The sequence below is a fragment of the Oncorhynchus clarkii genome, chromosome 16 (genome assembly GCF_045791955.1).
Source record: "Oncorhynchus clarkii lewisi isolate Uvic-CL-2024 chromosome 16, UVic_Ocla_1.0, whole genome shotgun sequence".
Taxonomy (NCBI): Eukaryota; Metazoa; Chordata; class Actinopteri; order Salmoniformes; family Salmonidae; genus Oncorhynchus; species Oncorhynchus clarkii.
Window position 1 is genome coordinate 6,112,933 of NC_092162.1, and position 27,688 is coordinate 6,140,620.

The 27,688-nt window shown below is 41.2% G+C and overlaps 2 protein-coding genes across 3 annotated transcripts in view; one reads left to right on the forward strand and one right to left on the reverse strand.

Moving 5' to 3' along the window:
- LOC139367413 (oncoprotein-induced transcript 3 protein-like) overlaps positions 1–9,333 on the forward strand; it is a 29,596-nt gene extending 20,263 nt beyond the window's left edge. Inside the window, exons 8-13 of one of the 2 annotated variants that reach the window (XM_071105618.1) lie at positions 4,211–4,378; positions 4,770–4,934; positions 5,439–5,530; positions 7,459–7,558; positions 7,674–8,026; positions 9,304–9,333. In XM_071105618.1, coding sequence (XP_070961719.1) covers positions 4,211–4,378; positions 4,770–4,934; positions 5,439–5,530; positions 7,459–7,558; positions 7,674–7,844 — 696 coding nt within the window. In that variant the 3' untranslated portion in view covers positions 7,845–8,026; positions 9,304–9,333. Of the gene's footprint in view, positions 1–4,210; positions 4,379–4,769; positions 4,935–5,438; positions 5,531–7,458; positions 7,559–7,673; positions 8,027–8,071; positions 8,096–9,303 lie in introns of those variants that run through there. The other variant, XM_071105619.1, reaches the window with a different exon arrangement.
- A 4,066-nt stretch (positions 9,334–13,399) lies between these two features.
- Positions 13,400–27,688, reverse strand: part of LOC139367809 (uncharacterized) — a 16,415-nt gene continuing 2,126 nt past the window's right edge. Inside the window, exons 3-4 of the mRNA XM_071106147.1 lie at positions 15,087–15,261; positions 13,400–14,365 (exon numbers count right to left, since the gene is read on the reverse strand). Coding sequence (XP_070962248.1) covers positions 14,247–14,365; positions 15,087–15,261 — 294 coding nt within the window. The 3' untranslated portion in view covers positions 13,400–14,246. The remainder of the gene's footprint in view (positions 14,366–15,086; positions 15,262–27,688) is intronic.

The following is a 27,688-nucleotide window of genomic DNA, read 5'->3' on the forward strand; positions in this document are numbered from 1 at the left end:
TACCCTATCCCCTAGAATCTAGCCCCTACCCTATCCCCTAGAATCTAGCCCCTACCCTAGCCCCTAGAATCTAGCCCCTACCCTAGCCCCTAGAATCTAGCCTTGACACTAGCCCCGAGCCCCTATACCTTAGCCCCTAGTCCATATTTATTTTTTAATTTATTTCACCTTTATTTAACCAGGTAGGTCGGTTGAGGACAAGTTCTCATTTACAACTGCGACCTGGCCAAGATAAAGCAAAGCAGTGCGACAGAAACAACAACAACACAGAGTTACACATGGAATAAACAAGCGTACAGTCAATAACACAATAGAAAAAAAGAAAGTCTATATACAGTGTGTGCAAATGGCGTGAGGAGGTAAGGCAAAAAATAGGCCATAGTAGCAAAGTAATTACAATTTAGCAGATTAACACTGGAGTGATAGATGAGCAGATGATGATGATGTGTAAGTAGTGATACTGGTGTGCAAAAGAGCAGCGAAGTAAATAATAACAATATGGGGATGAGGTAGGTAGATTGAGTGTGCTATTTACAGATGGACTATGTACAGCTGCAGCGATCTGTTAGCTGCTCTGACAGCTGATGCTTAAAGTTAGTGAGGGAAATGTAAGTCTCCAGCTTCAGCGATTTTTTTCAATTCGTTCCAGTCACTGGCAGCAGAGAACTGGAAGGTAAGGTGACCAAAGGAGGTGTTGGCTTTGGGAATGACCAGTGAGATATACCGGCTGGAGCGCGTGCTATGGGTGGGTGTTGCTATGGTGACCAGTGAGCTGAGATAAGGCGGAGCTGCTTTACCCAGCATAGACTTACAGATGACCTGGAGCCAGTGGGTCTAGCGGCGAATATGTAGCGAGGGCCAGCCGACTACAGCATACAGGTCGCAGTGGTGGGTGGTATAAGGTGCTTTGGTAACTAAACGGATGGCACTGTGATAGACTGCATCCAATTTGCTGAGTAGAGTATTAGAAGCTATTTTGTAGATGACATTGCCGAAGTCGAGGATCGGTCAGTTTTACTAGGGTATGTTTGGCGGCATGAGTGAAGGAGGCTTTGTTGCGAAATAGAAAGCCGATTCTAGATTTGATTTTGGATTGGAGATGTTTGATATGAGTCTGAAAGGAGAGTTTACAGTCTAACCAGACACCTAGGTATTTGTAGTTGTCCACGTATTCTACGTCAGAACCGTCCAGAGTAGTGATGCTGGATGGGTGGGCTGGTGCGGGCAGCGAATGATTGAAAAGCATGCTTTTGGTTTTGCTAGCGTTTAAGAGCAGTTGGAGGCCACAGAAGGAGTGTTATATGGCATTGAAGCTCGTTTGGAGGTTAGTTAACACAGTGTCCACAGAAGGGCCAGATGTATACAGAATGGTGTTGTCTGCGTAGAAGTGGATCAGGGAATCACCTGCAGCAAGAGCGACATCATTGATGTATATAAAGAAAAGAGTCGGCCCGAGAATTGAACCCTGTGACACCCCCATAGAGACTGCCAGAGGTCCGGACAACAGGCCCTCCGATTTTACACACTGAACTCTGAGAAATTGTTGGTGAACCAAGTGAGGCAGTCATATGAGAAACCAAGGCTATTGATTCTGCCGATAAGAATAAGGTGATTGACAGAGTCGAAAGCCTTGGCCAGGTCGATGAATACGGCTGTACAGTACTGTCTTTTATCGATGGCGGTTATGATATTGTTTAGTACCTTGAGCGTGGCTGAGGTGCACCCTTTGACCAGCTCGGAAGCCGGATTGCACAGCGGAGAAGGTACGGTGGGACTCGAAATGCTCAGTGATCTGTTTATTAACTTTGTTTTCGAAGACTTTAGATAGGCAGGGCAGGATGGATAGAGGTCTGTAACAGTTTGGGTCTAGAGGCAGGGCAGGGCAGGGCAGGGTAGAGGTCTGTAACAGTTTGGGTCTAGAGTGTCACCCCCTTTGAAGAGGGGGATGACCGCGGCAGCTTTCCAATCTTTGGGGATCTCAGACGATACAAAAGAGAGATTAAACAGACTAGTAATAGGAGTTGTAACAATGGCGGCAGATAGTTTCAGAAAGAGGGTCCAGATTGTCTAGCCCAGCTGATTTGTACTGGTCCAGGTTTTTCAGCTCTTTCAGAACATCTGCGATCTGGATTTGGGTGAAGGAGAAGCTGGGGAAGCTCGGGCAAGTAGCTGAGAGGGGTGCAGAGCTGTTGGCCGGGGTTGGGGTAGCCAGGAGGAAAGCATGGCCAGCCATAGAGAAATGCATACACCCTATCCCCTACACCGTAGCCTTTAAACCCAAGCATCTACACCTTAGCCTTTACACCATAGCGCCTTCACCCTAGCCTAGATCCTTGCCCCTACACCCTAGCCTCTGGTCCCTACACGCTAGCCTCTACACGCTAGCCCCTACACCCTAGCCCCTACACCCTAGCCCCTAACCCTAGCCTCTACACCCTAGCCCCTAACCCTTACACCCTAGCCCCTAACCCTTACACCCTAGCCTCTAGCCCCTAACCCTTACACCCTAGCCTCTACTCCATAGCCTCTACACCCTAGGCCCTAACCCTAGCCTCCCTACACCCTATCCCCTACACCCTAGCCCCTACACCTTAGATACTAGCACTACACCGTAGCCTAGACCCTACACCCTAGCCCCTTCACCCTATCTTAGCCCCTAGCCCTTACACCCTAGCTTAGCCCCTAGCCCTTACACTCTAGCTTAGACCCTAGTCTCTAGCCCTTAGACCCCAGCCTAGCCCCTAGCCCCTAGCCTTTACACTCTAGCTTAGACCCTAGCCCCTACATCCTAGCTTAGACCCTAGCCCTTACACCACTAGCTTACACCCTAGCCCCTAGCCTATGCACCCTAGCCTAGCCCCTATCCCTTATACCCTAGCCCCTACACCCTAGCCTAGCCCCTATCCCTTATACCCTAGCCCCTTCACCCTAGCTTAGACACTAGCCCCATGCCTAGACCCTAGACCCTACATCCTACATCCTACATCCTACACCCTAGCCCTTACACCCTAGCCCCTACATCCTACACCCTAGCCCTTACACACTAGACCAGACCCTAGCTCTTACATCCTACACCCTAGCCCCTACATCCTAGCCCCTACATCCTAGACCCTAGACCCTAGCCCCTACATCCTACACCCTAGCCCCTACATCCTACACCTTAGCCCCTACATCCTACACCCTAGCCCCTACATCCTAGACCCTAGCCCCTACATCCTAGACCCTAGCCCCTACATCCTAGACCCTAGCCCCTACATCCTAGCCCCTAGCCCCTACATCCTAGCCCCTAGCCCCTAGCCCCTACATCCTAGACCCTAGCCCCTACATCCTAGACCCTAGCCCCTACATCCTAGACGCTAGCCCCTACATCCTAGACGCTAGCCCCTACATCCTAGACCCTAGCCCCTACATCCTAGACCCTAGCCCCTAGCCCCTACATCCTAGACCCTATATCCTAGACCCTAGCCCCTACATCCTAGACCCTAGCCCCTACATCCTAGACCCTAGCCCCTACATCCTAGACCCTAGGTTCAGCTTCAGGACCTGCGGCCCTCTAGTTGAGGACCTACCTTCTATGTGTCGCCTGCCACTCTGGATGAATTGGTCTTGACTGATTCTACAGGCCAGTACCCGGAGGTTGTCAGTCAAATTTCAGAGCTGACAGGGGACCGGAACCAATGGACCACAGACAGAGTTACTTGTATTGTTTTCATGACATCACGTAGTGTAATTGGGAAACAACACTACTGAAGTGAAAGACAAGCAGTAAGAGGGGTAAACTCGGATTTGATTTACGGCCTTAAAATGTTGGATGTTGATTCCATCCCATTGATTCCATCAAATGTATTTTATAAAGCCCTTTTTACATCAACAGTTGTCACAAAGTGCTGCACAGAAAGCCAGCCTAAAACCCCCAAACAGCAAGCAATGCAGATGTAGAAGCACGGTGGCTAGGAAAAACTCCCTAGAAAGGCAGGGAACCTAGGAAGAAACTTGGAGAGGAGCCAGGCTCTGAGGGGTGGGCCAGTCCTCTTCTGGCTGTGCCGGTGGAAATTAAGAGTACAGGCATTTAGGCCAGATCGTTCTTCAAAATGTTCAACCGTTCATAGATGACCAGCAGGGTCAAACTAGTAATCACAGTGGTTATACATGTTTTGGGTGCAATAGTTCACCTCCTCAGGAGTAAATGATTGATTGATTCCCATCCCAGGTGACAGACGACAAGATAGTGGGTACCAATTTAGTGACGGGTCTTCCGAAGTCCAGCCCAGGACCGTGGTCCGGTAGTAACCGGGATATGATTGTCAGGACCTCCAAACTGCTGTTACCTGTCACCTGTGAATTCCCACGACACTACGAGGTCTCCGACGGTTACCAGGTAAGAGGGTGATTGAATGCTTCTTTTTAGTACTTCCTCTTAAACTCAGTTATTTCAAAATAAAAGTCCAACATTCAAAATAAAAGTCCAACATTCAAAATAAAAGTCCAACATTCAAAATAAAAGTCCAACATTCAAAATAAAAGTCCAACAAACAAAATATGGAATAAAACTATTGGTTTTCCTTTAAATTATGTTTGGAAACCCACCTTTTAGCTTGCTATTTTATTCATCAATTTTATTATCATTATCCCTTTTTCATTGTTTTATTTATTTTATTTGTTTGATTTTATCTATTTCGTTCTGTTTTTTTTTATAAAGGTTGCTTGAGCGACTTTAAATTGCATTTTTAAAATAAGTTGAAATTTAATTTCTCTCTCTCTCATCCCAGGCCAGTCTCCGTAGCTCCGCCTTAGAGCTAGCAGGCCACTCCCAGGGCCTGTTCCCCTTCTCTCTGGAGCTGTTTAAGAGTGCTGAGTTCTCTGAGCCCTACCGGGCTCCACCCCAACTACGCCTCCACGACTCACTGTTCTTCGGGGTGGAACCCAGGGAGAAGGTACTGTACTGAATCCCAAATGGCACCCTATGTAGTGCACTACTGTTAACCAAAGCCCTACACTCTTAGGAAAAAATAGGTTATATCTAGAAACTAAAAGGGTTCATCGGCTGTCCCCATAGGAAAACCCTTTCAAGAACCCTTTAGAACCCCTTTTGGAAATATTCTTTTTTCTAAGAGTGTATATAGTGCACTATATAGGGAATAGGGTGCCATAGGGCCCTGGTCTAAAGTAGTGCACTATATAGGGAATAGGGTGTCATTTGGGACTCAACCAGTGTGACCACATCTCTGTTGTCTCCATATCACGGATCAATAAAGATCTTCTGTTTTTGTTCGCTCGTGGATCATACTTTGTTGACTGATACATTTATTGGACAATTTAAGATTTCCGTTCGGGTGAGGCTTTTAATAAGCTCTTTTTATGTGTCAAATTTTGGTATGTTGTACTTTACTTTAAGTTTACTCACTTTACAAATTTGACTTGTGCTTGACTTACTATAGGTGGAGGGTTTGTCAGCTCTGGTGGAGAGCTGCTTTGCCACCCCCAGCGCCAAGGCAGACCAGGCTCTCAAATACTACCTCATCAAAGACGGGTGGGTACTATACTACCATGTACATTATATACTGTATCAGCATGACGGGAGGACGAGAGTGGGGACAGTGGTGTTTACTCCAAAGTCAATGGATCCGACAATGCCAACAAAAATACAACTGGTACAGACAGACAGACAGACAGACAGACAGACAGAGACACACACACACACACACTGCTCTATCAGGACTATCTATAAAATGTTTCCAACAAAACACCTCCATACTTCACAGAGATTGCGTCCCAAATGGCACCCTATTCCCTATATAGTGCACTACTTTAGACCAGGGCCCTATTCCCTATATAGTGCACTACTTTAGACCAGGGCCCTATTCCCTATATAGTGCACTACTTTAGACCAGAGCCATATTCCCTATATAGTGCACTACTTTAGACCAGGGCCCTATTCCCTATATAGTGCACTACTTTAGACCATAGCCCTATTCCCTATATAGTGCACTACTTTAGACCAGGGCCCTATTCCCTATATAGTGCACTACTTTAGACCAGGGCCCTATTCCCTATATAGTGCACTACTTTAGACCAGGGCCCGTAGGGAATAGGGTGCCATTTGGGCTGTTAAGAGAAGATCATGATTGGCTGACAAAGTGAGGTCACTCACTAGCTATGTCTTTACAAACAGTCCCCTGCATCCCAAATGGCACCCTATTCCCTATATAGTGCACTACTATTGACCAGGGCCCATAGGGAATAGGGTGCCATTTATAAAGGCAGCTATAGCTAACAGTGATGGAGTAGCTTGTTAAGACAGGGTATGGGTCAGTGGGTATTGTGTTAAGACGGAGTAGCTTGTTAAAACAGGGTATGGGTCAGTGGGTATTGTGTTAAGATGGAGTAGCTTGTTAATACAGGGTATGGGTCAGTGGGTATTGTGTTAAGACGGAGTAGCTTGTTAAAACAGGGTATGGGTTGTCAGCATAACTATCATCTCCTCCTATAATATCCTGCCCTCATTGTGCCCCTCTCCTCCTCCCCTTCTCTTCTTCTCTCCCCACCTCCCCTCATTCCCTTCTCCTCTTCTATCCCCACTTCCCCTGCTCTCTCCCTCCTCCCCTACTCCTCTTCTCTCCCCACTTCCCCTCCTCTCTCCCTCTCCCTCCTCCCCTTCTCTCCCTCCTTCCTTACTCCTCTTCTCTCCACACTGCCCCTCCTCTCGCTCTCCTCACCACCTCATCTTCTCTCCTCACCTCCCCTCACCTCCCCCTCCTATCCCTCCTCCTCTTCTCTCCCCTCCACTCTCCCTCCTCCCCTTCCCCTCCACTCTCCCTCCTCCCCTTCCCCGCCTCTCTCCCTCCTACCCTCCTCCCCTCTCCCTCATACCCTCCTCCCCTCCCCCTCCTCCACTTCTCTTCTTTCTCCCCTTCCCCTCCTCCCTTCCTCCTCTCCCTCCTCTTCTCTCCCCACTTCCACTCGTCTCTCCCTCTCCCTCCTCCCCTTCTCTCCCTCCTTCCTTACTCCCCTTCTCTCCCTCCTTCCTTACTCCTCTTCTCTCCACACTGCCCCTCCTCTCTCTCTCCTCACCACCTCATCTTCTCTCCTCACCTCCCCTCACCCCCCTCCTATCCCTCCTCCTCTTCTCTCCCCTCCTCTCTCCCTTTTCCCCTGCTCCCCTCCCCTCCTCTCTCCCTCCTCCCCGCCTCTCTCCCTCCTACCCTCCTGCCCTCCCCCTCCTCCACTTCTTTTCTTTCTCCCCTTCCTCTCCTCCCTTCCTCCTCTCCCTCCTCCTCTTCTCTCCCCACTTCCCTCCTCTCTCCCGCCTCCCCTACCCCTCCTCTCTCGCTCCTCCCCTTCTCCCTTCCCTCCTCCCCCTCTCCTCTTCTCTCCCCACTTCCCCTCCTCTCTCCCTCCTCCCCTCTCTCCCCTATTTCCTCTTCTCTCCTCCTCTCTAACCCTATAATGTGTGTTTAGGTGTATCTCAGATGAAATGGTGCGCCAGTACTCTGCTAAGGACCAGCTATCCAAACACTACCAGGTTCCTGTCTTCAAGTTTGTTGGCAAGGACAACAAGGTCAGTAAGAACAGACACCCCGGGAGCCAGCTGGCCAGTTCAGTATATGTGTGTACGTGTCTATGTTCTGTATCTACGTGCGTATCCACGTGTCTATCTGTGTGTGTGTCAACAGGAGGTGTTCCTGCACTGTCGTGTGTTGGTGTGTGGGGCAGGAGACTCCCGCTGTTCTCAGGGTTGTAGAGGGCGTCTTCGTCGGGAACTGTGGAGGACTGGGGAGGAACAGGAGGACTGGGACCAGCATCACGTGCTGAGTGGAGGACCCATACGCATCTTGCCAGACTGAGACATCAGACCGCCGTGGCACCTCCATACCACCTTCAGGCCATCTCTCACCACTGCACCACTGCAAACATAGAAATAGATACAATAGATATAGAGATAGATATTGTAGGAGCATGACCAGCATTGTCTCCTGAGTGGAGGACCCATACACATTCTGCCCGACTGAGACATCAGACCACCGCCGCCACCACCATAACCACCACCAGACCACCACCAGGCCACCACCAGGCCACCACCAGGCCACCACCACCACCAGGCCACCGCCACCACCAGGCCACCACCACCAGGCCACCACCAGGCCACCACCAGGCCACCACCACCAGACCACCACCACCACCACCACCACCACCACCACCACCACCAGACTACCACCACCACCACCACCAGACCACCAGACCACCACCACCACCACCACCACCACCACCACCAGACTACCACCACCACCACCACCAGACTACCACCACCACCACCACCACCAGACTACCACCACCACCACCACCACCAGACTACCACCACCACCAGACTACCACCACCACCACCACCACCACCACCACCACCACCACCACCAGACTACCACCACCACCAGGCCACCACCACCACCACCACCACCACCACCAGACTACCACCACCACCACCAGACTACCACCACCACCACCAGACTACCACCACCACCACCACCACTAGGCCACCACCACCAGACCACCACCACCACCACCACCACCACCACCAGACTACCACCACCACCACCACCACCACCACCACCACCACCAGACTACCACCACCACCACCAGGCCACCACCACCAGACTACCACCACCACCACCACCACCAGACTACCACCACCACCACCACCACCAGACTACCACCACCACCACCAGACTACCACCACCACCACCACCACCAGGCCACCACCAGACTACCACCACCACCACCACCAGACTACCACCACTACCAGACTACCACCACCACCACCAGGCCACCACCACCACCAGGCCACCACCACCACCACCACCACCAGGCCACCACCACCACCACCACCACCACCACCAGGCCACCACCACCACCACCAGGCCACCACCACCACCACCACCACCAGGCCACCACCACCACCAGACTACCACCACCACCACCACCACCACCAGACTACCACCACCACCACCACCACCAGACTACCACCACCACCAGACTACCACCACCACCACCAGACTACCACCACCACCACCACCACCACCAGACTACCACCACCACCACCACCACCAGGCCACCACCACCACCAGACTACCACCACCACCACCACCACCACCAGACTACCACCACCACCACCACCACCACCACCACCAGACTACCACCACCACCACCCCCAGGCCACCACCACCACCAGGCCACCGCCACCACCACCACCCCCAGGCCACGACCACCAGGCCCCCACCACCAGGCCACCACCACCACCACCACCCCCAGGCCACCACCACCAGGCCACCACCACCACCACCACCCCCAGGCCACCACCACCAGGCCACCACCACCAGGCCACCACCCCCAGGCCACCACCACCAGGCCCCCACCACCACCACCACCACCACCACCCCCAGGCCACCACCACCAGGCCACCACCCCCAGGCCACCACCACCAGGCCACCACCCCCAGGCCACCACCACCAGGCCCCCACCACCACCACCACCACAACCACCACCACCAGGCCATAGAGTGAAGCGCTGCAGAATCAATAATGCTCTGTGTGAGGACCCACACAGCTCCGGAGTCTGCTGGTTGTCTGTTCTACCTGATCATTAATTTTCCCCACTTGGTGTCCCAGTTCTAAATCAGTCCCCGATTAGAGGGGAATCACCCACCTGGTGTCCCAGTTCTAAATCAGTCCCCGATTAGAGGGGAATCACCCACCTGGTGTCCCAGTTCTAAATCAGTCCCCGATTAGAGGGGAATCACCCACTTGGTGTCCCAGTTCTAAATCAGTCCCCGATTAGAGGGGCACTATGGGGGAAAGCAGTGGAACTGGCATCTAGGTCCAGAGTTGAGTTTGAGGGGCCTCGTGGTTCAGTCGGAAAGGACATGATGACATCCACCTGTCACTAATTTACCATGACCACTTACACGACTCAGAAGGTCAAGAGAACCATCAGAGACTCTCCTGGTTAAACCAAATCAATTAGTCAAATCAAGTCCTGACTTTCAGTCATTGATGTAGGCCAGGCCACACATCCCTCAGTAATGCACTGTATCCTCTAACTCCCTTATGTCAGTCTCCCTAGTAAATACAGCACATCAATATATATATATATATATGCTTACGTTCCAAATCGCACTCTATTTCCTATATAGTGCACTGTATTTGATCAGAGCCCATAGGGGAATAGGGTGCCAATTGAAACACATTCCTATATCTTAGCCACTTGGCCCTCGAGCACAATCTCCTCACACATTAAAGTGATTGGCAGTTCTATTAGAAATCGTTTGAAAGGCTTGAGGAGCTGGGGTTTGCAATTTGTCAGTCGTACTACAAGATGACAGATCCTAAACTAGGTCAGTGAGTTTTGCAAGATGCGTTTCTCAAGCCTGATGACTTGTTTACAGGCCATGCCTGTACGTAGATGCCTGACTTGCCTAGTTAAATATAAAGGTTAGAAAATGTAGATTTATTTCATGCCAATGTACTGGTTTATACCAGTGTCTTTCACTTTTTCCACATTTTGTTACGTTGCAGCCTTATTCTAAAATGTATTAAAATCCCTTTTTTCATCATCAATCTACACACAATACCTCATAATGACAAAACAAAAACAGGTTTTTAGACATTTTTTTGCAAATGTATTAATAATAAAAACAGAAATACCTTATTTACATCAATATTCAGCCCCTTTGCTATGAGACTCGACTTTGAGCTCAGGTGCATCCTGTTTCCATTGATCATCCTTAAGATTTTTCTACAACTTGGAGTCCACCTGTGGTAAATTATTTGGAAAGGCACACACCTGTCTATATAAGGTCCCACAGTTGATAGTGCAAAAACCAAGCGATGAGGAATTGTCAGTAGCACTCCTAGACAGGATTGTGTCGAGGCACAGATCTGGGGAAGGGTACCAAAACATTTCTGCAGAATTGAAGTTCTCCAAGAACACAGTGGCCTCCATTATTATTAAATGTAAAAAGTTTGGAACCATCAAGACTCTTCCTAGAGCTGGCCGCCCGGCCAAACTGAGCAATCGGGGGAGAAGGGCCTTGGTCAGGGAGGTGACCGAGAACCTGATGGTCACTCTGACAGAGCTCCAGAGTTTCTCTGTGGAGATGGGAGAATCTTCCACTGCAGTACTCCACCAATCAGGCCTTTATGATAGTGGCCAAATGGAATCCACTCCTCAGTAAAAGGCACATAACAGCCCACTTGAAGTTTGCCTAAAGGCACCTAAAGGTCTCAGATGAGATGAGAAACAAGATTCTCTGATCTGATGAAACCAAGATTAGACTCTTTGGCCTGAATGCCAAGTGTGACGTCTGGAGGAAACCTGGCACCATCCCTACGGTGAAGCATGGTGGTGACAGCATCATGCTGTGGGGATGCTTTTCAGTGGCAGGGAATGGGAGACTAGTCAGGATCGAGGGAAAGATGAACGGAGCAAAGTACAGAGATATCCTTAATGAAAACTTGCTCAGGACCTCAGATTGGGGTGAAGGTTCACCTTCCAACAGGACAACGACCCTAAGCACACAGCCTAGACAACGCAGGAGTGGCTTCGGGACAAGTCTCTGAATGTCCTTGAGTGGCCCAGCCAGAGCCCGGACTTGAACCAGATCGAACATCTCTGGAGAAATCTGAAAATAGCTGTGCAGCGACACTCCCCATCCAACCTGACAGAGCTTGAGAGGATCTGTGAAGAAGAATGGGATAAACTCCCCCAAAAAAGGTGTGCCAAGCTCGTAGCATCATACCCAAGAAGACAAAGGTGCCAAAGGTGCTTCAAGAAAGTACTGAGGAAAGGGTCTGAATTTGTAAATCTGATATTTCTGTGTATAAAAATAAATAAAAATACATTCTAAACCTGTTTTTGCTTTTTTTTATGGGGTATTGTGATGTCATTATGGGGTATTGTGATGTCATTATGGGGTATTGTGATGTCATTATTGTGTGTGAATTGATGAGGGGAAATAAACAATTTAATACATGTTAGAATAATGCTGTAACATAACAAAATGTGAAAAAAGTCAAGGGGTCTGAATACTTTCAGAATGCAGTGTAAGTGTAGTAAGAACATATGTAATATCCATAGACAAACAGTGTAATTTACAGTATATAACCGATGTATGGAGAGCTAGCCTGACTGCCAGTCTGTTTATGCTCTCTTGCCAACTTCTTATAGAGTTGTCGTGTTTGGCTTGACAAGAGAGCAGAACGACTGACACCCCAGGTTAATAAAGAGAGCAGAACGACTGACACCCCGGGTTAATAAAGAGAGCAGAACGACTGACACCCCAGGTTGATAGAGAGCAGAACGACTGACACCCCGGGTTAATAAAGAGAGCAGAACGACTGACACCCCAGGTTGATAAAGAGAGCAGAACGACTGACACCCCAGGTTGATAAAGAGAGCAGAACGACTGACACCAGGAGGAGCTCATTGAAAAACCCTGATGAGTATTAACTGAAAACATGTGGTGTATCATGACTAGAAATCACCACTGTATACCACCACTCTATACCACTACTCTATACCACTACTCTATACCCACTACTCTATACCACTACTGTATACCACTACAGTATACCACCACTGTATACCACTACTGCATACCACTACATACCACTACTCTATACCACTACAGTATACCACTACTGTATACCACTACAGTATACCACCACTCTATACCACTACAGTATACCACTACAGTATACCACCACTCTATACCACTACAGTATACCACCACTCTATACCACTACTGTATACCACCACTCTATACCACCACTCTATACCACTACTGTATACCACCACTCTGTACACCACTACAGTATACCACCACTCTTTACCACTACTGTATACGCCTACTCTATACCACTACAGTATACCACTACTGTATACCACCACTCTATACCACTACTGTATACCACCACTGTATACCACTACAGTATACCACTACTGTATACCACTACAGTATACCACCACTCTATACCTCTACAGTATACCACTACTGTATACCACCACTCTATACCACTACTGTATACCCCTACTCTATACCTCCACTGTATACCACTACAGTATACCACTACTGTATACCACTACTGTACCTACAGTACCTTAAGTGAACTTATCACATCAACATTGTATAATTAGTTATTCATTTATTCATAGAAAAATAACACCAAAAAAGCCTGATATTCCCCATCAGTCAATGGACCTCAACACACATAATAACATACAGTGCAACATAACACTTATTTGTGCGCTGTGGAAGTAGCCTGTCAGTAACAGCACAGGTCCAACTAACTGGTGTTTGTGTTGTGTTAGACTAGGTTATTTCGGGAGTGCGTCCCTAATGACACCCTATTCCCTACAAAGTGCACTACTTTCGACCAGAGCCTCATGATGCCGTGGTCAAAAGTAGTGCACTTTGTAGGGAATAGGTTGCCGTTTGGGACATGGGCTTGTTTTCATACAAAGTGCACATCAAATTGCCCCAGTTAGCAGGTACAGTTTGTATTCTTATGTGGGATATGATGCTGCCTGAAAGGTCTGTTCTCTATCAGGATTTTGTTTTTGGGGGTTTGAGGTAATGTTAATAAAATAATAACACAATAATATGTTAAATGGAGTCATAGTCTTTTCCTGAAAATATACTTGGAATATAAATATCCGCTGTCAAGTTTCAGAAAATAGAAATAGGTAGAAGTTAGATAAAGACAGTGTGACACGACGCTACATTCGGGTTAGTATTTTTTATTCTACATAATAACCACTATTAACTCATTGGTAAAGTCTTGTTAGGGCTTTCCTCATCAAGCGTAAAGCCTCTGTCGTGTTTTCATGTGGTAATAGAAAAATGGTTATATTTTCTAAGTTAATAATAAAGTAATATTCTAATTTGTGCGGTGTGAAGTCCCACTGTATGAATCCATGTTGAGTTCCAAGCACCCTTTCCATTGATGATTCTCACAAGAGGATATTGTCCTGCATGTCCTCTATAGCGCGTCCCTCTCCTCCCAGCTTTCTCTCGTGTTGAGTAGTGTTGTGTTGTGTCCCAGCCTGGTCCTCTATAGCTCGTCCCTCTCCTCCCAGCTTTCTCTCGTGTTGAGTAGTGTTGTGTTGTGTCCCAGCCTGGTCCTCTATAGCTCGTCCCTCTCCTCCCAGCTTTCTCTCGTGTTGAGTAGTGTTGTGTTGTGTCCCAGCCTGGTCCTCTACAGCTCGTCCCTCTCCTCTCCCTCACAGTAACATGCTTCCCTCTGGCTGTTCATGAAGGATCTGCAGCCCAGCGTCCACACAGTGTTGTACAGAGCATCTGCTACGGTCTCACAAGCTGAGCGGAGGGGGGGAGAGATACAGAAGGTTGAGAGAGATTATTTTCCCTTTTGTACTTTTAATAGCTATTTGCACATTGTTACAACACTGTATATAGACATAATATGACATTTGAAATGTCTTTATTCTTTTGGAGTGTAATGTTTACTGTTCATTTTTATTGTTGATTTAACTTTTGTATATTATCTACTTCACTTGCTTTGGCAATGTTAACATACGTTTGAATTGAATTGAGAGTGAGTGAGAGGGGCTATGATGAGAGAGAGATCTGTATTTGATCATGTTCAGGTTTTTGCTGTTTGTTCTTTGTTATAGAGCCAAAAAGATTGGAGAAGTGGTTTATCCATACATCTCCATTTTGGATAGATAACTATTCATGTTGTTTGTTTGTTTAGCGTTTTCCAATTTTCCCAGAAGTGGTTAGAGTCTATGGAATCATCCGTTACATTGAGCTGATTTCTGACGTGGGGAAACCTAGTCAGTTGTATAACTGAATGAATTCAACTGAAATGTGTCTGAATCAGAGAGGTGTGTGGTGGGGGGGGGCTGCCTTAATCGACGTCCACGTCATCGGCTGCCGGGTAGCAATTGTTGTCGGGGGTCAACTGCCTTGCTCAAGGGCAGAACGGCAGATTTTTCCAACATGCTGGCTCAAGAGAGTGAGTGCCTACGTCAGTGAGCGGAGGAGAGTATATACTCCCGTGGCTACAGTAACTCACCTTTGACCTTTGACACGAACCCCAAGCTTTTCTTCAGGTCAGAGCAGATAGCGTGGAGACACCAGCGGTACTTGGAGTCACAGCGGTACTTGTTGGAGCCACAGGTGTCGTAGCAACTGTCCAGCTGGTTACAGCACTGAGTCATGGCTGGGATGCCAATGTCAAACTGTGTTGGGATAATACATAGGATTTAAATATTCTATATAGGGATTTATACATTCTATATAGGGATTTATACATTCTATATAGGGATTTATACATTCTATATAGGGATTTATACATTCTATATATAGGGATTTATACATTCTATATAGGGATTTATACATTCTATATATAGGGATTTATACATTCTATATATAGGGATTTCTACATTCTATATAGGGATTTATACATTCTATATATAGGGATTTATACATTCTATATATAGGGATTTATACATTCTATATATAGGGATTTATACATTCTATATATAGCGATGTATACATTCTATATAGGGATTTATACATTCTATATAGGGATTTATACATTCAATATAGGGATTTATACATTCTATATAGGGATTTATACATTCTATATAGGGATTTATACATTCTGTATATAGGGATTTATACATTCTATATAGGGATTTATACATTCTATATATAGGGATTTATACATTCTATATAGGGATTTATACATTCTATATAGGGATTTGTACATTCTATATATAGGGATTTATACATTCTATATATAGGGATTTATACATTCTATATAGGGATTTATACATTCTATATAGGGATTTATACATTCTATATAGGGATTTATACATTCTATATAGGGATTTATACATTCTATATAGGGATTTATACATTCTATATATAGGAATGTATACATTCTATATAGGGATTTATACATTCTATATATAGGAATGTATACATTCTATATAGGGATTTATACATTCTATTTATAGGGATTTATACATTCTATATATTTATTTATTTTATTTATTTTACCTTTATTTAACCAGGTAGGCAAGTTGAGAACAAGTTCTCATTTACAATTGCGACCTGGCCAAGATAAAGCAAAGCAGTTCGACAGATACAACGACACAGAGTTACACATGGAGTAAAACAAACATACAGTCAATAATACAGTATAAACAAGTCTATATACGATGTGAGCAAATGAGGTGAGATAAGGGAGGTAAAGGCAAAAAAAGGCCATGGTGGCAAGGTAAATACAATATAGCAAGTAAAACACTGGAATGGTAGTTTTGCAATGGAAGAATGTGCAAAGTAGAAATAAAAATAATGGGGTGCAAAGGAGCAAAATAAATAAATAAATTAAATACAGTTGGGAAAGAGGTAGTTGTTTGGGCTAAATTATAGGTGGGCTATGTACAGGTGCAGTAATCTGTGAGCTGCTCTGACAGTTGGTGCTTAAAGCTAGTGAGGGAGATAAGTGTTTCCAGTTTCAGAGATTTTTGTAGTTCGTTCCAGTCATTGGCAGCAGAGAACTGGAAAGAGAGGCGGCCAAAGAAAGAATTGGTTTTGGGGGTGACTAGAGAGATATACCTGCTGGAGCGTGTGCTACAGGTGGGAGATGCTATGGTGACCAGCGAGCTGAGATAAGGGGGGACTTTACCTAGCAGGGTCTTGTAGATGACATGGAGCCAGTGGGTTTGGCGACGAGTATGAAGCGAGGGCCAGCCAACGAGAGCGTACAGGTCGCAATGGTGGGTAGTATATGGGGCTTTGGTGACAAAACGGATTGCACTGTGATAGACTGCATCCAATTTGTTGAGTAGGGTATTGGAGGCTATTTTGTAAATGACATCGCCAAAGTCGAGGATTGGTAGGATGGTCAGTTTTACAAGGGTATGTTTGGCAGCATGAGTGAAGGATGCTTTGTTGCGAAATAGGAAGCCAATTCTAGATTTAACTTTGGATTGGAGATGTTTGATATGGGTCTGGAAGGAGAGTTTACAGCCTAACCAGACACCTAAGTATTTGTAGTTGTCCACGTATTCTAAGTCAGAGCCGTCCAGAGTAGTGATGTTGGACAGGCGGGTAGGTGCAGGTAGCGATCGGTTGAAGAGCATGCATTTAGTTTTACTTGTATTTAAGAGCAATTGGAGGCCACGGAAGGAGAGTTGTATGGCATTGAAGCTTGCCTGGAGGGTTGTAAACACAGTGTCCAAAGAAGGGCCGGAAGTATACAGAATGGTGTCGTCTGCGTAGAGGTGGATCAGAGACTCACCAGCAGCAAGAGCGACCTCATTGATGTATACAGAGAAGAGAGTCGGTCCAAGAATTGAACCCTGTGGCACCCCCATAGAGACTGCCAGAGGTCCGGACAACAGACCCTCCGATTTGACACACTGAACTCTATCAGAGAAGTAGTTGGTGAACCAGGCGAGGCAATCATTTGAGAAACCAAGGCTGTTGAGTCTGCCGATGAGGATGTGGTGATTGACAGAGTCGAAAGCCTTGGCCAGATCAATGAATACGGCTGCACAGTAATGTTTCTTATCGATGGCGGTTAAGATATCGTTTAGGACCTTGAGCGTGGCTGAGGTGCACCCATGACCAGCTCTGAAACCAGATTGCATAGCAGAGAAGGTATGGTGAGATTCGAAATGGTCGGTAATCTGTTTGTTGACTTGGCTTTCGAAGACCTTAGAAAGGCATGGTAGGATAGATATAGGTCTGTAGCAGTTTGGGTCAAGAGTGTCCCCCCCTTTGAAGAGGGGGATGACCACAGCTGCTTTCCAATCTTTGGGAATCTCAGACGACACGAAAGAGAGGTTGAACAGGCTAGTAATAGGGGTGGCAACAATTTCGGCAGATAATTTTAGAAAGAAAGGGTCCAGATTGTCTAGCCCGGCTGATTTGTAGGGGTCCAGATTTTGCAGCTCTTTCAGAACATCAGCTGAATGGATTTGGGAGAAGGAGAAATGGGGAAGGCTTGGGCGAGTTGCTGTTGGGGGTGCAGTGCTGTTGACAGGGGTAGGAGTAGCCAGGTGGAAAGCATGGCCAGCAGTAGAAAAATGCTTATTGAAATGTTCAATTATGGTGGATTTATCAGTGGTGACAGTGTTTCCTATCTTCAGTGTAGTGGGCAGCTGGGAGGAGGTGTTCTTATTCTCCATGGACTTTACAGTGTCCCAGAACTTTTTTGAGTTAGTGTTGCAAGAAGCAAATTTCTGCTTGAAAAAGCTAGCCTTGGCTTTTCTAACTGCCTGTGTATAATTATACATTCTATATATAGGGATTTATACATTCTATATAGGGATTTATACATTCTCTATATAGGGATTTATACATTCTATATATAGGGATTTATACATTCTATATAGGGATTTATACATTCTATATAGGGATTTATACATTCTATATATAGGGATTTATACATTCTATATAGGGATTTATACATTCTATATAGGGATTTATACATTCTATATAGGGATTTATACATTCTATATAGGGATTTATACATTCTATATATAGGGATTTATACATTCTATATAGGGATTTATACATTCTATATAGGGATTTATACATTCTATATAGGGATTTATACATTCTATATAGGGATTTATACATTCTATATAGGGATTTATACATTCTATATAGGGATTTATACATTCTATATAGGGATTTATACATTCTATATAGGGATTTATACATTCTATATAGGGATTTATACATTCTATATAGGGATTTATACATTCTATATAGGGATTTATACATTCTATATAGGGATTTATACATTCTATATAGGGATTTATACATTCTATATATAGGGATTTATACATTCTATATATAGGGATTTATACATTCTATATATAGGGATTTATACATTCTATATAGGGATTTATACATTCTATATAGGGATTTATACATTCTATATAGGGATTTATACATTCTATATATAGGGATTTATACATTCTATACTTTATTTAACCTGGAAAAGAGTCTCTTTTTCAAGTGAGACCTGGCCAAGAAGGCAGTAACAATCAATACATGACAGAATTAAAACATACAACAATCAATACATGACAGAATTAAAACATACAACAATCAATACATGACAGAATTAAAATATACAACAATCAATACATGACAGAATTAAAACATACAACAATCAATACATGACAGAATTAAAACATACAACAATCAATACATGACAGAATTAAAACATACAACAATCAATACATGACAGAATTAAAACATACAACAATCAATACATGACAGAATTAAAACATACAACAATCAATACATGACAGAATTAAAACATACAACAATCAATACATGACAGAATTAAAACATACAACAATCAATACATGACAGAATTAAAACATACAACAATCAATACATGACAGAATTAAAACATACAACAATCAATACATGACAGAATTAAAACATACAACAATCAATACATGACAGAATTAAAACATACAACAATCAATACATGACAGAATTAAAACATACAACAATCAATACATGACAGAATTAAAACATACAACAATCAATACATGACAGAATTAAAACATACAACAATCAATACATGACAGAATTAAAACATACAACAATCAATACATGACAGAATTAAAACATACAACAATCAATACATGACAGAATTAAAACATACAACAATCAATACATGACAGAATTAAAACATACAACAATCAATACATGATCCAGCCTAAATAAAGCATCAACACTCCTCTGTAACAGAGTCTCACGTCAATATTTTAAATTCATTCAGGGGCACTAACATATCTAGATGAAGCAGGGATTATTGACTATTCCATGCCTCTGGTGCACAAGAGAAGGCAGTCTTGCCTAATACTGTGAATGTCCTGGGGACTTTAAGTAGCAACCACCTAGCAGACCTGGTATGGTAACTGCTGGTGGTGAAGGAGACCAGACTACAGAGGTAAAGAGGGAGTTTACCCAACAGGGCTTTCTTGATGAACACATACAAATGTATCTTTCTACATGTATAAATTGACGTCCAACCTACCACTTGGTACAATGTGCAATGGTGGGTGAGGGACTTGGCATTTGTAATAAAGCGCAAGGATGCATGATAAACAGAGTCCAGTCTCTGTAAGACAGAGGAGGCTGCATGATAAACAGAGTCCAGTCTCTGTCAGACAGAGGAGGCTGCATGATAAACAGTCTCTGTAAGACGGAGGTGGTTAGGGATTTACACACTATATAGGGATTTATACACTATATAGGGATTTATACACTATATAGGGATTTATACACTCTATAGGGATTTATACACTCTATAGGGATTTATACACTCTATAAGGATTTATACACTATATAGGGATTTTTACACTATATAGGGATTTATACACTATATAGGGATTTGCACACTATATAGGGATTTATACACTATATAGGGATTTACACACTATATAGGGATTTATACACTATATAGGGATTTATAAACTCTATAGGGATTTATACACTATATAGGGATTTACACACTATATAGGGATTTACACACTATATAGGGATTTACACACTATATAGGGATTTATACACTATATAGGGATTTATACACTCTATAGGGATTTATACACTGTATAGGGATTTATACACTATATAGGGATGTATACACTCTATAGGGATTTATACACTATAGAGGGATTTACACACTATATAGGGATTTATACACTATATAGGGATTTATACACTCTATAGGGATTTATACACTCTATAGGGATTTACACGCTATATAGGAATTTACACACTATATAGGAATTTACACACTCTATAGGGATTTACACACTATATAGGGATTTATACACTATATAGGGATTTATACACTATATAGGGATTTATACACTCTATAGGGATTTATACACTATATAGGGATTTATACACTATATAGGGATTTATACACTATATAGGGATGTATACACTCTATAGGGATTTATACACTATATATGGATTTACACACTACATAGGGATTTATACACTATATAGGGATTTACACACTATATAGGGATTTATACACTATATAGGGATTTATATACTCTATAGGGATTTATACACGCTATAGGGATTTACACGCTATATAGGAATTTACACACTATATAGGAATTTACACACTATATAGGGATTTATACACTATATAGGGATTTATATACTATATAGGGATTTACACACTATATAGGGATTTATACACTATATAGGGATGCATACTCTATATAGGGATTCATACACTATATAGGGAATCATACACTATATAGCGATTTATACACTATATAGGGATTTGCACACTATATAGGGATTTATACACTATATAGGGATGTATACACTCTATAGGGATTTATACACTATATATGGATTTACACACTACATAGGGATTTATACACTATATAGGGATTTACACACTATATAGGGATTTATACACTATATAGGGATTTATATACTCTATAGGGATTTATACACGCTATAGGGATTTACACGCTATATAGGAATTTACACACTATATAGGAATTTACACACTATATAGGGATTTATACACTATATAGGGATTTATATACTATATAGGGATTTACACACTATATAGGGATTTATACACTATATAGGGATGCATACTCTATATAGGGATTCATACACTATATAGGGAATCATACACTATATAGCGATTTATACACTATATAGGGATTTGCACACTATATAGGGATTTATACACTATATAGGGATTTACACACTATATAGGGATTTACACACTATATAGGGATTTATACACTATATAGGGATTTATACACTATATAGGGATTTATACACTCTATAGGGATTTATACACTGTATAGGGATTTATACACTATATAGGGATGTATACACTATATAGGGATGTATACACTCTATAGGGATTTATACACTATATAGGGATTTACACACTATATAGGGATTTATACACTATATAGGGATTTATACACTCTATAGGGATTTATACACTCTATAGGGATTTACACGCTATATAGGAATTTACACACTATATAGGAATTTACACACTCTATAGGGATTTACACACGATATAGGGATTTATACACTATATAGGGATTTATACACTATATAGGGATTTATACACTATATAGGGATTTATACACTCTATAGGGATTTATACACTATATAGGGATTTATACACTATATAGGGATTTATACACTATATAGGGATTTATACACTATATAGGGATGTATACACTCTATAGGGATTTATACACTATATATGGATTTACACACTATATAGGGATTTATACACTATATAGGGATTTATACATTCTATATAGGGATTTATACATTCTATATAGGGATTTATACATTCTATATAGGGATTTATAAATTCTATATATAGGGATTTATACATTCTATATAGGGATTTATACATTCTCTATATAGGGATTTATACATTCTATATATAGGGATTTATACATTCTATATAGGGATTTATACATTCTATATAGGGATTTATACATTCTATATAGGGATTTATACATTCTATATATAGGGATTTATACATTCTATATATAGGGATTTATACATTCTATATAGGGATTTATACATTCTATATAGGGATTTATACATTCTATATAGGGATTTATACATTCTATATATAGGGATTTATACATTCTATACTTTATTTAACCTGGAAAAGAGTCTCTTTTTCAAGTGAGACCTGGCCAAGAAGGCAGTAACAATCAATACATGACAGAATTAAAACATACAACAATCAATACATGACAGAATTAAAACATACAACAATCAATACATGACAGAATTAAAATATACAACAATCAATACATGACAGAATTAAAACATACAACAATCAATACATGACAGAATTAAAACATACAACAATCAATACATGACAGAATTAAAACATACAACAATCAATACATGACAGAATTAAAACATACAACAATCAATACATGACAGAATTAAAACATACAACAATCAATACATGACAGAATTAAAACATACAACAATCAATACATGACAGAATTAAAACATACAACAATCAATACATGACAGAATTAAAACATACAACAATCAATACATGACAGAATTAAAACATACAACAATCAATACATGACAGAATTAAAACATACAACAATCAATACATGACAGAATTAAAACATACAACAATCAATACATGATCCAGCCTAAATAAAGCATCAACACTCCTCTGTAACAGAGTCTCACGTCAATATTTTAAATTCATTCAGGGGCACTAACATATCTAGATGAAGCAGGGATTATTGACTATTCCATGCCTCTGGTGCACAAGAGAAGGCAGTCTTGCCTAATACTGTGAATGTCCTGGGGACTTTAAGTAGCAACCACCTAGCAGACCTGGTATGGTAACTGCTGGTGGTGAAGGAGACCAGACTACAGAGGTAAAGAGGGAGTTTACCCAACAGGGCTTTCTTGATGAACACATACAAATGTATCTTTCTACATGTATAAATTGACGTCCAACCTACCACTTGGTACAATGTGCAATGGTGGGTGAGGGACTTGGCATTTGTAATAAAGCGCAAGGATGCATGATAAACAGAGTCCAGTCTCTGTAAGACAGAGGAGGCTGCATGATAAACAGAGTCCAGTCTCTGTCAGACAGAGGAGGCTGCATGATAAACAGTCTCTGTAAGACGGAGGTGGTTAGGGATTTACACACTATATAGGGATTTATACACTATATAGGGATTTATACACTATATAGGGATTTATACACTCTATAGGGATTTATACACTCTATAGGGATTTATACACTCTATAAGGATTTATACACTATATAGGGATTTTTACACTATATAGGGATTTATACACTATATAGGGATTTGCACACTATATAGGGATTTATACACTATATAGGGATTTACACACTATATAGGGATTTATACACTATATAGGGATTTATAAACTCTATAGGGATTTATACACTATATAGGGATTTACACACTATATAGGGATTTACACACTATATAGGGATTTACACACTATATAGGGATTTATACACTATATAGGGATTTATACACTCTATAGGGATTTATACACTGTATAGGGATTTATACACTATATAGGGATGTATACACTCTATAGGGATTTATACACTATAGAGGGATTTACACACTATATAGGGATTTATACACTATATAGGGATTTATACACTCTATAGGGATTTATACACTCTATAGGGATTTACACGCTATATAGGAATTTACACACTATATAGGAATTTACACACTCTATAGGGATTTACACACTATATAGGGATTTATACACTATATAGGGATTTATACACTATATAGGGATTTATACACTCTATAGGGATTTATACACTATATAGGGATTTATACACTATATAGGGATTTATACACTATATAGGGATGTATACACTCTATAGGGATTTATACACTATATATGGATTTACACACTACATAGGGATTTATACACTATATAGGGATTTACACACTATATAGGGATTTATACACTATATAGGGATTTATATACTCTATAGGGATTTATACACGCTATAGGGATTTACATGCTATATAGGAATTTACACACTATATAGGAATTTACACACTATATAGGGATTTATACACTATATAGGGATTTATATACTATATAGGGATTTACACACTATATAGGGATTTATACACTATATAGGGATGCATACTCTATATAGGGATTCATACACTATATAGGGAATCATACACTATATAGCGATTTATACACTATATAGGGATTTGCACACTATATAGGGATTTATACACTATATAGGGATTTACACACTATATAGGGATTTACACACTATATAGGGATTTATACACTATATAGGGATTTATACACTATATAGGGATTTATACACTCTATAGGGATTTATACACTGTATAGGGATTTATACACTATATAGGGATGTATACACTATATAGGGATGTATACACTCTATAGGGATTTATACACTATATAGGGATTTACACACTATATAGGGATTTATACACTATATAGGGATTTATACACTCTATAGGGATTTATACACTCTATAGGGATTTACACGCTATATAGGAATTTACACACTATATAGGAATTTACACACTCTATAGGGATTTACACACGATATAGGGATTTATACACTATATAGGGATTTATACACTATATAGGGATTTATACACTATATAGGGATTTATACACTCTATAGGGATTTATACACTATATAGGGATTTATACACTATATAGGGATTTATACACTATATAGGGATTTATACACTATATAGGGATGTATACACTCTATAGGGATTTATACACTATATATGGATTTACACACTATATAGGGATTTATACACTATATAGGGATTTACACACTATATAGGGATTTATACACTATATAGGGATTTATATACTCTATAGGGATTTATACACGCTATAGGGATTTACACGCTATATAGGAATTTACACACTATATAGGAATTTACACACTATATAGGGATTTATACACTATATAGGGATTTATATACTATATAGGGATTTACACACTATATAGGGATTTATACACTATATAGGGATTTATACACTATATAGGGATGCATACTCTATATAGGGATTCATACACTATATAGGGAATCATACACTATATAGCGATTTATACACTATATAGGGATTTATACACTATATAGGGATTTGCACACTATATAGGGATTTATACACTATATAGGGATTTACACACTATATAGGGATTTATACACTATATAGGGATTTATACACTCTATAGGGATTTATACACTATATAGGGATTTACACACTATATAGGGATTTACACACTATATAGGGATTTACACACTATATAGGGATGTATACACTATATAGGGATTTATACACTATATAGGGATTTATACACTCTATAGGGATTTATACACTGTATAGGGATTTATACACTATATAGGGATGTATACACTATATAGGGATGTATACACTCTATAGGGATTTATACACTATATAGGGATTTACACACTATATAGGGATTTATACACTATATAGGGATTTATACACTATATAGGGATGTATACACTCAATAGGGATTTATACACTATATATGGATTTACACACTATATAGGGATTTATACACTATATAGGGATTTACACACTATATAGGGATTTATACACTATATAGGGATTTATATACTCTATAGGGATTTATACACGCTATAGGGATTTACACGCTATATAGGAATTTACACACTATATAGGAATTTACACACTATATAGGGATTTATACACTATATAGGGATTTATATACTATATAGGGATTTACACACTATATAGGGATTTATACACTATATAGGGATTTATACACTATATAGGGATGCATACTCTATATAGGGATTCATACACTATATAGGGAATCATACACTATATAGCGATTTATACACTATATAGGGATTTATACACTATATAGGGATTTGCACACTATATAGGGATTTATACACTATATAGGGATTTATACACTATATAGGGATTTACACACTATATAGGGATTTACACACTATATAGGGATTTACACACTATATAGGGATGTATACACTATATAGGGATTTATACACTATATAGGGATTTATACACTCTATAGGGATTTATACACTGTATAGGGATTTATACACTATATAGGGATGTATACACTATATAGGGATGTATACACTCTATAGGGATTTATACACTATATAGGGATTTACACACTATATAGGGATTTATACACTATATAGGGATTTATACACTCTATAGGGATTTATACACTCTATAGGGATTTACACGCTATATAGGAATTTACAAACTATATAGGAATTTACACACTCTATAGGGATTTACACACTATATAGGGATTTATACACTATATAGGGATTTATACACTATATAGGGATTTATACACTATATAGGGATTTACACACTATATAGGGATTTACACACTATATAGGGATTTACACACTATATAGGGATGTATACACTATATAGGGATTTATACACTATATAGGGATTTACACACTATATAGGGATTTACACACTATATAGGGATGTATACACTATATAGGGATTTATACACTATATAGGGATTTATACACTCTATAGGGATTTATACACTGTATAGGGATTTATACACTATATAGGGATGTATACACTATATAGGGATGTATACACTCTATAGGGATTTATACACTATATAGGGATTTACACACTATATAGGGATTTATACACTATATAGGGATTTATACACTCTATAGGGATTTATACACTCTATAGGGATTTACACGCTATATAGGAATTTACAAACTATATAGGAATTTACACACTCTATAGGGATTTACACACTATATAGGGATTTATACACTATATAGGGATTTATACACTATATAGGGATTTATACACTCTATAGGGATTTATACACTATATAGGGATTTATACACTATATAGGGATTTATACACTATATAGGGATTTATACACTATATAGGGATGTATACACTCTATAGGGATTTATACACTATATATGGATTTAAACACTATATAGGGATTTATACACTATATAGGGATTTACACAC